The sequence below is a fragment of the Aureobasidium pullulans genome (assembly GCF_000721785.1).
Source record: "Aureobasidium pullulans EXF-150 unplaced genomic scaffold scaffold_23, whole genome shotgun sequence".
NCBI classification, from domain to species: domain Eukaryota; kingdom Fungi; phylum Ascomycota; class Dothideomycetes; order Dothideales; family Saccotheciaceae; genus Aureobasidium; species Aureobasidium pullulans.
The window spans coordinates 147,450-160,648 of NW_021941043.1; the positions used below are offsets into that span (position 1 = coordinate 147,450).

The 13,199-nt window shown below is 48.0% G+C and overlaps 5 protein-coding genes across 5 annotated transcripts; 3 read left to right on the plus strand and 2 right to left on the minus strand.

The window, feature by feature from the left end:
* Positions 1-569: 569 nt before the first annotated feature.
* On the plus strand, positions 570-1,204 carry M438DRAFT_358581 (uncharacterized protein; the record flags this gene model as incomplete). The annotated part of the gene is made up of 2 exons (XM_029907271.1): positions 570-993; positions 1,038-1,204. 2 exons carry the CDS (start codon positions 570-572, stop codon positions 1,202-1,204), a joined length of 591 nt encoding a protein of 196 aa, XP_029756867.1.
* Positions 1,205-1,768: 564 nt separating this feature from the next.
* M438DRAFT_303771 (putative MFS maltose transporter) lies at positions 1,769-3,529 on the minus strand (the record flags this gene model as incomplete). The annotated part of the gene is made up of 4 exons (XM_029902171.1): positions 1,769-2,349; positions 2,400-2,737; positions 2,793-3,271; positions 3,323-3,529. The coding sequence occupies 4 exons, from the start codon at positions 3,527-3,529 to the stop codon at positions 1,769-1,771; spliced, it is 1,605 nt and encodes a 534-aa protein (XP_029756868.1).
* A 5,120-nt stretch (positions 3,530-8,649) lies between these two features.
* Positions 8,650-9,996, plus strand: M438DRAFT_377283 (uncharacterized protein; the record flags this gene model as incomplete). Its single annotated transcript, XM_029908723.1, has 3 exons — positions 8,650-8,934; positions 8,980-9,796; positions 9,851-9,996. 3 exons carry the CDS (start codon positions 8,650-8,652, stop codon positions 9,994-9,996), a joined length of 1,248 nt encoding a protein of 415 aa, XP_029756869.1.
* A 789-nt stretch (positions 9,997-10,785) lies between these two features.
* M438DRAFT_348615 (uncharacterized protein) lies at positions 10,786-11,513 on the plus strand. The gene has a single exon (XM_029906184.1). It carries the CDS (start codon positions 11,093-11,095, stop codon positions 11,327-11,329), a length of 237 nt encoding a protein of 78 aa, XP_029756870.1. The 5' UTR covers positions 10,786-11,092; the 3' UTR covers positions 11,330-11,513.
* A 284-nt stretch (positions 11,514-11,797) lies between these two features.
* M438DRAFT_358584 (uncharacterized protein) lies at positions 11,798-13,099 on the minus strand (the record flags this gene model as incomplete). The annotated part of the gene is made up of 1 exon (XM_029907272.1): positions 11,798-13,099. One exon carries the CDS (start codon positions 13,097-13,099, stop codon positions 11,798-11,800), a length of 1,302 nt encoding a protein of 433 aa, XP_029756871.1.
* Positions 13,100-13,199: the final 100 nt, after the last annotated feature.

Genomic DNA, 13,199 nt, shown 5'->3' on the forward strand with positions numbered 1-13,199 from the left:
CTTGAAAATTGATCTGTGTCTTTTGTTGCCATTCAAGCTTCTCATCCTATCGTGGGTCACAGTCAAGAATGCTGTGATTCTTCGGGAGAATTTTCATGTCACTGGAGTCAGTCAGGTCGCTGACCATCAGAGTTGATTCTCGAGCAGCAATATTTTGAGCCAGGGTTACGCCCGCAACCTAAAGTACATGGCTGTTCGAATAGGTCAGGCGAGATATCAAGCGGGCACCATCGTTGTCCATTAGCAGCATAACAGGTTGCTCAAGTGACAAGAATAGAGTACACCGACGTTGGAAGTATTCCAGTTGGCTCACTTAATAGTTCAACACGCATAAAGTTCTGGTCAAGCATCCTGAGGCATCTGCACGTGGCATGCGCATGGCCTCGTTGAAGCCTGAAATTTGACTCAAAGACGTCCAAGAACATCGTAGAATATTAGAGTCAATACCTAGATGGGCCAAGAAGAATGAAGTCATTCTTTTCCTGTCTCACTGATTGCTTTGGCGTTGAAGATGACTACTTCAACAAAAGCTTGTCCCATTTCGAGGTCATATCGAAGCACCGAAAATCATGACCGACCAAAATATCATTCTTTCGAGTACCGAAAAGCAGGAGAAAAACATCGACGAAGTAACGCCTAGATCTACTCCAGATGTTGAATCACAAACCATACCCGATGATGGATTCTTCGCTCACGTCTCCACCCGCCTCACCACGCACCTTCAAGAGCCCGTTTGCTCGACCTCTCATTTCCTCGAAGCCGAACTCCTCCTCCTCTCCTTTGCAACCGGCATCCTCGACGGCGTATCCTTCCCCGAATTCTCCTGCTTCACCTCACGCCAAAATGGGAATACCGTTCTCTTCGCCATCGCCGCTTTGAAAATCCCAACACATGGGTCCGAAGCCCTGATTGATGCCTCTCATGCTGCAATCGCGTTATCTATGTTTTCCGCTGCAGTATTTTTGCAAGGGCAGGCGGCGAATTGGTTGGGGTGTAGGGGGAGGAGATGGTGGCTGCTACTTTCTAATTTCGTGCAGGTGGTGTTGGTGGTTGGAGCGGCGGTGATCGCTTTCTTCAACACTCACGCGGATACAAGACTTACACAGTCGACTCTGGCGTTGCTGGCGTTATGTTCAGGCATGCAAGTCGGTCTTGTCCGTGGACTGGAAGTCAAAGATATCACTACGGCGATGGTGACGGCTAGTATGGTAGACCTCCTCATCGACCCTTCCATCTTTGCATCTCTGCGCAGAAATCGAATTCGCAATAGAAGGGTTGGGTTTATATTGGCGTTGATCGCGGGGAGCTTTGTGGGGGGAAGTGTTTGGAAGTTTGTGGGTGGGGCGGCGGCGCTGGGGTTGTGTGCGGGGATCAAATTGATTGTGTTGGTTTTGTTGTGGTTCACTAATAAAGCTGCTGATGATGAGGGGGGCGGGGATGGGTTGGAAGTGGGGAGCTTTTGATCGGTATGGTGGTGTATGAAGATAGATGCATGCAAACGAATTGTTGGAAGTCTGGAAGGAGATTGCATATCGCTGCAGCGACAAGAGTGTCGGAAATCACATTTCAGAATGGAAAACCGTGCTTGTTAAACATTTGACTTGAGTTCGGGTATATAGGGTCTTCGCCAGGGTCTACAAGTTGTTCTTGATAGACGTCCTTGATATTTAGTGTAAAGAGAGCAAAGACCAACCAAACCCTTGAAGCTATCGGCTGCCTAGTCTATACGAAGCATCCCGTGTAGCCCATCGCGAGCAACAAACAACAACTACTCATCATCCTGGACATCGACAACCGTCTGAGGCCACTTGCGAGGATTGACCTTGCGAGTGAACAAGATGTCAATCTCACGGAAAGATCTGTCCTTCATCTCGGGGATCCAGATCCAACTCATGACCGTGCAGATCAACGCAGTACCAGCCCAGATGTAGCCACTCTTGCCTCCAAGATTCCACTTGTCGGTGTTGAGCATGTAACTCGCAAGGAAGATGCAAGGGATGTTGACCAAGTAGTATGCGGCACGTCCGACACCGGTCGTCAATGGTCTCAGGCGTACGGAAGAGGTTTCACCGATGATGGCATAGGAGGTAGGGGCGGGACCTAGACAGAAGAGGACCGAGACGAGAAGGCCAAGGGAGGCTTGTGCGTTGGAGGCTGCTGTGCTGCGACCGACAGAGGCGGCGATACCAAGCGCGACCAAGAAGCAAGTGGCGATGGCTTGGCCGTACACGTAGATGGTGCGGCGGCCCAAGTAGGTGGTTAGGACCCAGGAAATCATGACCATGATCCATTGGAGGGCAGAGGTGATAAGACCGAGTGCGAAGGCAGTATCGTCTGCCATACCAGCCTCTGCGATGGTGTCAGTTTCGTGTGAGCACGTGGGATCTCGTTGGACTTACGCTTGAAGAAATAGACAGCCTGATTGGCAATCAGGTTACCCGTCAGGTTTTGAGACGCATACACACCGCAAACGATCAGCGTGCGGTAGCGATCGGTGCCCTTCCATAATTCAACAAGACTGGGCTTCTTCACGGTCTTCTCGAGATCAATGGTACGACGCATCATGGATACTTGATCCTTGGGGTTATCGCCTGCACCCTTGCGGCCAAGACGCTGAATAGCCTTCTCTGCCTCAGCCAGCTTGCCCTTTCGTACGAGCCACCAAGGTGATTCAGGTGCCAGGAACAGGCCAATAGCGAGAGGAGTTGGGAACATCCACTGGAGTGCGATGGGAACTCTGACATCACCATTAGTACAACGATCTCCAATGGTAGACATCAGTATCAACATACCTGTAAGCAGAGGCGTCTTGCTTGGACTGGAAGTGATAAGTGATACCACCAACGATGATCGAACCGATTGCCCAGAACATCTGCAACATCTGGGTCGCAGGCGCTCTCAGTCTCATTGGCACGATCTCGGCGCAATAAGCAGGAGCATTGGCGATGAAAATGCCCCACGGGATGCCTTCCAAGATCTGAGAGGCGAGGAACATGCCCTGGCTGTTGCCGAAATAGAAGACGAAGATGAAGCCGTTCAAGGCCATAAGAGCGCCAATGGTCGTCCAGCGGTAGCCGATTGCAGAGGTGATGGGACCGGCGAGGAAGCAACCAATGAAAGCGCCAACCGGGCCAGCACATTGAAAGGCCGATTGCCAGGAGGCTTCGATGATGTATTCGCCACTGACACCGCTCTGGACGCCAAAGTCCCTGGCAAATTGCTGCGTGGCGATGAATTGTCCCATCAGGAAGACACAGTAAGATTCCATGATCTGATACAGTGTTAGAGATCTGTTGTTCCTTGTTCATGGGAAATATCTTACAATGGTGGATGACATGACAAAGGCCCACCAACTCGCAGCAGGATAAGCCTTGATGGACTGCAAAACCGTCATGTTATGCTCGATGTTCTCGGCATCGATAGCACCAGCTCTGTCCAAGCCGCTCTTCTCGTCGTAACCGTAGCCCGACTCAGCATTGTGGGTTTCGATTTCCATTGCCGAAGTCGGCTTCTCGTTGATGTTGTTCATGTTGGCGGTTTCTGGGGAAGCCTTGAGGGACACAAGACGAAAAGAACAAGCAGAGGGAGGATCGACTGGCTTTATGCACAACGATAGGACGCCAGTTGGTACTAAGCCCGATGATTCAGGTCATTTCTCTAAGCGCGCATATTGGTGTCGTTGTATTAGCCTGCATATTGCCGAAGTGAACCACGGGGGATCTTCTTCCGGTGGGTCTGGGGCTTAGTGTAACGCTGAACTCGAGAGGATGGCACGGTCAAACAGAGTGCTGGCCTCCTTCGCGGATGAATGCGGCAAGGTCGGGAGAATGTACACCGTGTGGCTTGAATCCCCGCACCGAGGGTGTGGGGCGACTGGGGTCTCCATGTGACCGGGCAAATCTTCCGAGGGCTACACTTTGACATTGCAGTTGTTTCGATGACTTGTGTTGCCCGCTACATTGGATAAAAAGAGTCTTCGGCCTGCGGCACTGCTGATAATGTGTAATATTAGGTGTGAAATAGTTTGAAGCGTACTGGGCTCGGCTGATAAGCCACGTGTACGTAGCGAAAGCTTCCCCAAGAAATTGTGCTGATAAGGTTGTGACAAGCCGGCGGGGGAGCGGGGGACACACTGGATTGTGAGATCGCGTGACGGATCTAGGCCCATTCAGGCCTGGCCAACCGCGTAAAATGACGGAGTAGAAAAATACTAAGAACTTACACGAGGTAGCTATAGGGGTGTTATGGCCGCCGGCGGCGACATGTCGATTACTGTCGCTCTAGTTTTGGCGGCCTTAGTAGCAATTTTAGCCTCCTTGTCGGCGACTGTCGCTCTCGTTCCTCGTATAGAGCACTTAGCTAACGTAGATGGCGTATTTAAGGCTTAAAAACCGTGCTCTTCCCCTCTCTTGTGCGTACTTAGTTAATTTAGCTATAGGGACCGATTAGTGTTATACCTTAGAGTAATTCGACGATACTAAGGGGGGGTCTTCGAAGACGAGGAAGGTGTTTTATAAGTAGTGTCGAACTAAGGGAATTCCTAGAGATAAGACGAATAGGAAGGTCCTACACCTAAAGGAATGTTAGCCATTTATTACGCATGTTTAGGACCTTATAAAACATAAGGCCGACGACGACAATACTATGCGCGCTATTATAACTGCTAAGATAGCAAGGATGTCTTATAAGTTGTACCTAGACCTGTTCGAAAGCATTAGTAGTAGCACCCTAGGACTACTAGACAAGAAGGCCGTTAGTAAGCTATACGCTATAGCAATGTTTGACTCTAGGTTACCGTTTAGTACGCTCGAGAGGAGCCCGTCATTTCGCGCATTTATTAAGGCCCTAAGGCCTAACTTCGAATTGCCGACACGATAGAGACTATCTACTAAGCTGCTAGATGCTTGTAATTAGGAGGTTAAGGAACAGGTTTAGCAGGTTATTGACACTTACTATTCGTTTAAGACTAAGGATCTACATCTTAACACCATTAGCGACGAGTCTACGTTAATGAATAGGGCTAGAATAGTAAACATTTCGGTTAATACTAGTAATAGGCAGTCGTTCTATATCGACTATGTCGATAGCGGCCCTACAACTTAGTTAGCTAAATACCTTAAAGAACTCCTTAAACAACGAGTAATAGGACTTACTAGAAACACCGGCGGCCTTGCCTCTTAGAATAGCCATTATATAGATACCTATAAAACGTAGAGGAGCCTCTATCGACTAATCTAAAGCGACCCTAATATAAGCTATATGTTCTACGTCCTCTACGACTCGTATAGCATCTAGCTCGTCGTCTACGACATTATAAAGATCGATTACTACGCTAGAGCGGCGAAGGAGGTAGCCGAGGTAAATAACTTTATGCGTAATTCGCTAAAAGTTTAGGCAAATCTCTGTTATTAGGCCTAGCGCGACGGTATTACTATTAAGGCCCTAGTAAGGTTAGTCTTAACTCGATAGGGCAGTAAGTTCTCTACGCTAGATACACTTACCGATAACATTAATCCTTTAACCGATCCGTCGTTTACTAAGCGCGCTAATCTGCTCGGTTTAGAAGGTAGAAGGAAGGTTAGAGAACTCCTAAAATCGCTAAGCTTTTAGCGAAGGACTCGTCACCTGCGCGTAGCTCTTAAACCTCTCTATAACGCTCAAATTGCTTCTAAATCTAACTGTTTAACTGTTAGCATAGTAATAGCTCGATAGCGCGATATTAGAGCTAACCTAGTTGCGACCGAGGGTCTGCCTTTTAAACCGTAGATTTTAAAGGCCTTTAACGAGCGGTTCAAAATTTAGACGACTAATATCTACTAGGTAGCATTTGCTCTAAATTCTCATTACCTAGTAGTATATAACACCTTCTTAAGCGACGAGAAGGAAGCTGCTTAGCGCTTCTTTAAGAAGCATGTTTAAGGCGACTTTAATAAGTTCCTTAATTAGTTCGGTTACTTTATTAAGCGTAGAGGACGCACCTTTAGTCGACCCTCGGTCTAGGAACTAAACAATTAACGCTCTTTTTAGACACTAATTCGACAAGAGGCTCCTTCTCTAGCTTAGCTCGCCTCTCGACTAGCTTATATACCTACGAACTTAGTGCTATCTAAGCGTGCCTTCTCGAGCATGAATTTTATCTAGAATAAGTTCCGTAACAAGCTATCTAGTAGCAAGACTAGTTAGCTTATCGGCATCTATCGTAATTTAAGAGCCCTCCGGCGTAATCTAGTTCTTAAGAAGCGTCAAAAGTAGAGGGCAAAATAGAGGCGAGAAATCGTAGATGCTTAAGGCGAGTAGAGGAAGCGACTTCGACTATAATAACTTAAGTCGTTTATTTAACCCTTAGATGAACTAATAGCTAAGTAGGAAATGGATAACGAGGCTGTAGAGGATGTTATTACTAATTCCCTCGTATTTTATGATACTTAGCTAATGCCTCTACCTCCTCGACCATTACATTAAGTTTAGCCTTAGAAAACACCTCGCAAGCAAGCTTCTAAGGCACCTTCTTAATCCCCTTCAAAACGACGAACTTAGCAATTAACACTAACCCCTATTAGCATCTATTCTTCGCTAATTTAGTTACTAATTCTAGACCCTCTAGCATCGCCATATTAACCCCTAATATAGCACTAAAGTTAGCCCTCGTAGCAGTTACTACACCTTCCCTTTTTAGCAGTCTTCGAAGGCTCATCTATTAAGTAACCCCCCTTCCTCTCGTCGACACTAGGACCCTAAAACCTTCGCTAATTATAGCAGTTTTTAAGCTCGATACGACAGAGCTTAGCACCTCTAACATTAGCAATATCCTTCTCTTAACCCTTCAATTTCTAGCCCTCTTAGCTATACCGTCCTTCTAAGCAACCTACGCTCTTATACGACGACCCTAATGCTTACGTAGCATACTACGCATACTACGCTAACTAATAAGCTAACAAAGAAAACTAGAGACCCTTATTGCCATTTAAGTACGATAGCTAGCCATGGGAAAGTCAGAGATAGTCACCCTTAAATATATTTTGAGTTGTCCAAAATTTGCAGTTTAGACCCACTAAAATGACGATTTAACTAGCAGAATCACCTGTTTCGCGGGGGCGCTGTAACATTACAAAGTACGCGCACGGGGACGCCGCCGCGGCGACCTGGCGACCACTGTCGGCGACATGTCGTGTCGCCGACTGGCGGTCTCAGATAACACCCCTAGGTAGCCAAGACAACAAGCAACTCGAGTAAGATTATGGGGCATCTTCACAAAAAAGCCCGCGCGTGCCGAACGCGGGTAAAAGACCGTTCCTGGATCTCGGCCCAAATGCTCGGGATTTCTTGATCGATCTGATACCCGACAGCATTGATAAGCTCTCTCATCGTCGAAATGCGGTCCACGGCTAGGGGCATGGTGTGAATTTGAGGATAGTATGTCGGTAGAAGTCTAGCATACAGGGCGCTTCTGCATGCGACGGTCAGGGTGCACTTTGGACCTGGTTGACGAACCGCATCGGCGAAATACCGTTTCAGTGCAAGAAAGTGGGCTCTCGCGCTGTCCGTCGGGTGTGAAAGCACCATGTCCCTTCGCTCGTCGAAGTTCTTCTGCCTTACCACCAGTTGGTCCCTGCCCTACAGAGTGATCAGACTCCGACGAGCGAAATGATCGACAAATGGGTATTAGTCCATTGTGATATACTAGTAGGGCTGCTGATCCCAAGATGAATAGGAATGCGCTGGAACCAGGTGTCTTCCATTCTTTGCTATTGATGTGTGGAGATGTAATCTTCGAGCATCAAAGGAGGTAGAATTTTGTCGTCGCGACAATAGTGTTCGGAATGATTTTTTTCGGAATGAGGACTTGGCTTCCCTCACCATATCTTACTCAGATTGGTATAGGCTGAGAAGAAAGATCAAGGCTGTGGGTCTAGCAGTCGGAGAGGTCATCACATGTATAACCACATAACCGATGCTGAAATTCTTGGAATATTGCCCACGTGTGCTATGGTGGCTGGGTGCGCCAGGCACTCAAGAGGTTAGCACAAGACTATAACCTTGACCCATACTGTCGTGTTTGGCCGTAGTCAGGTACTGTAGTCCAACTTGATCAGTATGACTAGTTCTCTAACGGTAACATGCAGTGTCGTGCATATGCATCAATCTGCCACATCCAAGCACTTGTTCCCAGCCCAGAGTATTGCTAATCCAAGATATTTATGTTGAGAATCAGTAGCCAATCCCATAGAACAACACAATCAAAAGTTCGAAGTTCTGTCAAGCTTCGAAAGCCAAGAAACTCGGCCGACATCAGTCGTCGCAACTGCGGCATTGCCAAAATTAAAGCTTGAAAACTCGATCGCTTTGTCAAAGCTCTGGAAGGTTGATTGGAAGATACACGAGCGGTGGAGTATTGATCTGTTTGACAGGTCAGCGAGCTTTGATCTGGTTGGATGGATTTTCGAGCTGGCCAATGAGATGGTCTAGAGATGGACCATCGTCTTTCTATATGTATGGTATACGCGTATGTTGCTCGAGGACGAGGACATCATTGTCCTGAGGGGGTGTGCTCTGGAAAAAGATTAGTAAAATGTGGTTCTTCTCATGTGTGTGGTTTCTCGCACGTCTTGCTCGAAGTTTCTCGGAGTCTCAGCTTCACTTTTATCGACAATGCTATCTTGCAGTCGGCCGTGGTTGAGATCAATCGTCCTGTTTGTGACCCTAGTCGCATCTTTCTGTGTTTATGGCCATTACAATTTCTATCGGGATCCTGGAAGCATTTTCTTTGACGAACATCGTGCATTCCAGCGACAGTACAGTACATATCGGCAAGCAGAGATTGCAGGCTTCTCGGATGTACGACAAGATACTCATGCCATCTCGCGAACCAAGAAGACGGCATCCATTTGTGCCAGCTTCCCATCGGTGAAAAGGCAAGGCTCTCAATATCTGCCTGTAAGTGCAATCTCACCTATCTTGTCTCTCTGCTAAGATCATCAGATTGCTGTCGCTAGTGCCTTGCAAGGGCTTTCCGACTGTGAGAGACAAGACCTTTTTCTCAACATCCTCATCGCTCACACGAATACAACCGAACATCCTTCTTCCTCACTGAAATGGCTCGCAGATTCCGTCGACTCATTACACGGGTATGAAGTATCGAATCAACAGCTTGAACACTTGCAAGAGCTCGAATTGAACAAAGACTTTTCGACTAAGGCTGTCTTTGATTACATTCATGCTCTAAGTGATTGTTACGAGACTCAAGCAGATTGGATCATCATCTTTGAAGATGATATCCTACTCGCAGATGGCTGGTTTGCGAAGACGAAGCAAGCGGTGCTGAGTTTTTCCGAGGAGGCAAAGGACGATTTGCTCTTTATGCGATTGTTCAATCAAGAACGCTCGACGGGATGGGGATCTCGTGAGGTGGGTGGGAACCATGAGTTTTCGATCTCGATCTCAATCTCATTGGTGGTCTTTGCGATCCTCACCTTCTTGTGCAAACGATCTCGAATTGTTCGAAAGCTTGTGGACGATGGGACAGTCTTCGTGGTCTGTATCTTGGCAATACCGACTTTTGTTGTATTGTTCTTCCAGGCAGGAAAAGCTTCCATGCTTCCTCCTCATCCTGGTGTTCGAAAGGAGCGCTTCGGTTGCTGCGCGCAAGGTCTGGTGTTCCCGAGAGCCAAGGCACCTCGAGTGGTAGAGTATCTGAACGCCAAACAAAGTGGCCAGATTGATCTGATGCTCGATGACCTTGCGAGGGAAGACAAGTTGGATCGCTATGCATTGTATCCGGTACAAGTACAGCATATTGGTATGACTCTACCCAGAACATATGTTTTGAAATCAGACTGACAGTTGAGAGCAGGCCAAAGTTCCGTAAGAGGTACGACAGCGCACGAGGCCCAAGCGATTTGGAGCATGACATTTGAAGACCTAGACCCAAAAGCGCTGCGCATGTCTCATGCCAAGATGCTGAAAGACCTCTATCCAAGCGAATGTGCCATTGGATAATGTTCAACCAATACGACGACCAATAGCTACTCCTCTCGACCAGCTACATCAGATATTTCTAGTCGAAAATCTTCTCTAGCAGCTTTCATTCATTGTGGCCATAGAAAAACAATCTCGCATCATCTTTACTCGTCCCGCTGATGACATACAGAAATTGGTAGCCACCGTCATCTCGAGTGATTGATAAACTGAGTGCGGCATCCTCTGTGACTTTTGCAGATAGATATTCAACGATCGTACGTAGATTCGGGTATCGCGACTTGACAGCAAACATGAGACGGTTCTGCTGTTGATCAACGACCGTGATCTCGATTCTCGGGTCTGTCTGCAGCAAAGTATGAGCAAGCGTGTGAATTTCAGGGTGGTGAAGTAGGTACAATAGGCCCTGTACGATCGTATCCACCAGCTGGAATGTCGGCTTGCGTATCTTCAGACATATTGGTAGGCGGTGACATTCTCCCGATAGACCACAGACGTAGGGCTGGGGACTAAGTCTTCGAGACAATTTCCAGTGTGAGGTATTTTGAGTGAAAGCGGAAGGAAGAGAGAGTTGAGGAAGTAAAGTAGAACAAAACAGAGAAGAGTTGCCTGCTTGCTATGGTTAATATCTTCCACGATAAGGACCGTGCCAAGGAATTTCAAGGACCTTCCACATTTGAACGGAGATAAGCAGTTCACTTGTGATTCTCCGAACGGCATCAGAAACCGACACATAAGATCGCGACTCTCGGGTGCAGTGTCAGAAAGATTTTGGTCTCGGGACTTGTGAAAACTTAGGGATCAATCTACCAGGGTATCCCGCTTGGAAACGAATGCCCATGGTGGGGCTTTAAGGCGTTTACCAAAGTCGTACATCCGGCGATATTGTTGCTGTGCTTCAATAAAAGATAGGAGTGAGGCTCTCGGCAGTCGTATCCAGGACAGGGTGAAGGTCTGGCCCACGAGGAGTTGCTAGCACTAGGCTCCATTCTGGTATGGAATACAAGTTTCTGGACTTGGTCAGGAAGTCTGAGTGTTGTCAAAATCTCATTTTAGCGGGCAGCAGACTGCTCGGTAGGTAGCAGGCGGACGCTGTGGAAGAGTCGGGGCGCAACAGATGAGAGAATTGGTTAGAGACTTGGCACAGGAATTGGAGGCTGAAGGTATCCGATCGTGTGGTCATGGCGAACATCTTGTTGTAGATGCTCAAGCCAGGATATTTTGGGCCGATAATGATCCTGTATTGACTAAACTCTCGCGACCGTTGAGCCCGCGAATATCTGTAACTTGCGGCTGTTTACCGGCATCCACGAAGCCGATAATATGTGTGAGGAACTCTGGCGGAAATGATTGAGTCTGATCATACGTTATGTTCGGAATGGGGTAGTTTAGAAGTCATGCGAGATGAGGTGTAGCAAAAGCTACGATTCAAACGGCAGTGAAAGGACCACGAGCGCCATCTTGAAGGGTCGTTGGATGTCTCGTTCACGCATGAAGTGGCTGCCTGCTTGAACTCTCACTTCCTTCGAGTCGGAAGCAAGATACGAGCAATTCAGCGACTCGGGTCCGAATCGTTTGTGCGTATTGGCTGCAGCAAGGACAAAGATGATAGACGCGACGCGACGGTAAACCGGCGTTCTTGCTTAGTCATCAGCTTTGTAGCCAATTTGTGAGTCTCTTTCTTTGCGCTACTGATCGGCCTCTCCATTCATCTCGTCGCAGGTCCACGCACTTCAACAATAAATCGAAGTATGGCGGCCTGTGAAATCCGAGGTCTCTTTCATCATGTTTCTGTTTCTATCGGCAATGACATTTGATCGTTTCATGGCTGGGTGCTCGTCAAAGCTTTCTCCGTGTTCCCAACATTGTCCGCAACCGAAGCGCCCACGTTAATTTCGTCCTTTATTCCGCCATCGACGCTCTTGCGACATCGTCCATGAGCGGCGATCGTCTTTGATATCACTTTTCTTCCTTCTCCCACATTCTCCAGCCACACAGTTTCGGCATAGATGCTGATGGATGGGCCTGTGGAACTGCACAGCAATACTCGCTCACTTCTCCTGAGGAGCCGCGCAATATGTTCTTCAGTCCGCCCACCTCCGTTCAGACCCAGCAGCCGGCCAACGTGCATGGCAAAAACAACGTAGAGCTGATACGACAACCACAGAGTCTGAGCATCGTCGTCTAGCCATAACAACGCGATCAGGCCAGCTGGAAAGTACCCGACAAACAGGTAGACCAATGCCATGGACATGACCTCGCGCAACCTGTTTGCCGTTATGTCTCTGCCACGAATTGGATGTCCATAATGACGGCAGAACTGTCGCACAGCATAATCAGGTCCTTGGATGAGCACAAACCCGTGATTGAGGTCGTCCAGCTCAAATATTGTGTCGACTCTACTTTCTCTCTCGCCAGCAATCTTGAAGGACTCTCGTCGAACGCTGGTGGCGAATGAAGCCAGCTTGAACAACAATGGCAGGATGAAATACACGCTGAGCCACGTCGAGTGTGTATAGATACCTGCAACCACCGCTGCGATCACGGCGGTCAATTCGCTCGCGATGACACCAATGAAACACTTCCATGTGAGGTGGTCCTCAGACACAATTGCGACGTCTTTGGGCATCTGCCTCTGTCCTTCGTAGCACTCAAGGGATATGTGGTGCATAGGAATGTGAGCTCGTTTCGACGTTCCCGGAGCAGACGTATATTTCTCCGTGTCGTTCTTCTCTGCCGCACGACCGTGCTTCAGCAAACGCGAGATCTCAACGAGAAATCCGTTTCTCGATTCTTTTGCTTTGTTCCCCTCACCTTCCAAGGTTCTGGCAAAATAAGATACATGCTGGCGACGGTAGAAAGCACTACCAAGCATATTGCCACGAGCCTTGCCCAGGTACAGGCCATTCTCCTGGAATTTGCTCAGGGTTTGAAGAGCTGCGCGATGTAGCGGACCACCGGATGGCATTAGGAAAACCAACTGGAAGAAGACCCTCGGGCTGAGGTCGTTGTAATAGCGTTGCGGCCATAGCAATCGCTCAAAGGTGCTTTCTTCTGCTACTTCTGCTCCAAGGTAGCCCAAGATGGTACCCAAGGCACCAGTAATGTCCTTAAAAGACACCATAACCAGGGTCGAGTCAGCTATCCACAGATCATGAGGGTTGTGTCAAGAGGTTGATGAAATCTTAAGACGGCTGGTGTGGCAGAGCTTTTGCAGATATTAA

Bases quoted from the DNA above. Each gene is read 5' to 3' on its own strand.
- M438DRAFT_348615 (XM_029906184.1), top strand. From the start codon at position 11,093: ATGAGAGAATTGGTTAGAGACTTGGCACAGGAATTGGAGGCTGAAGGT.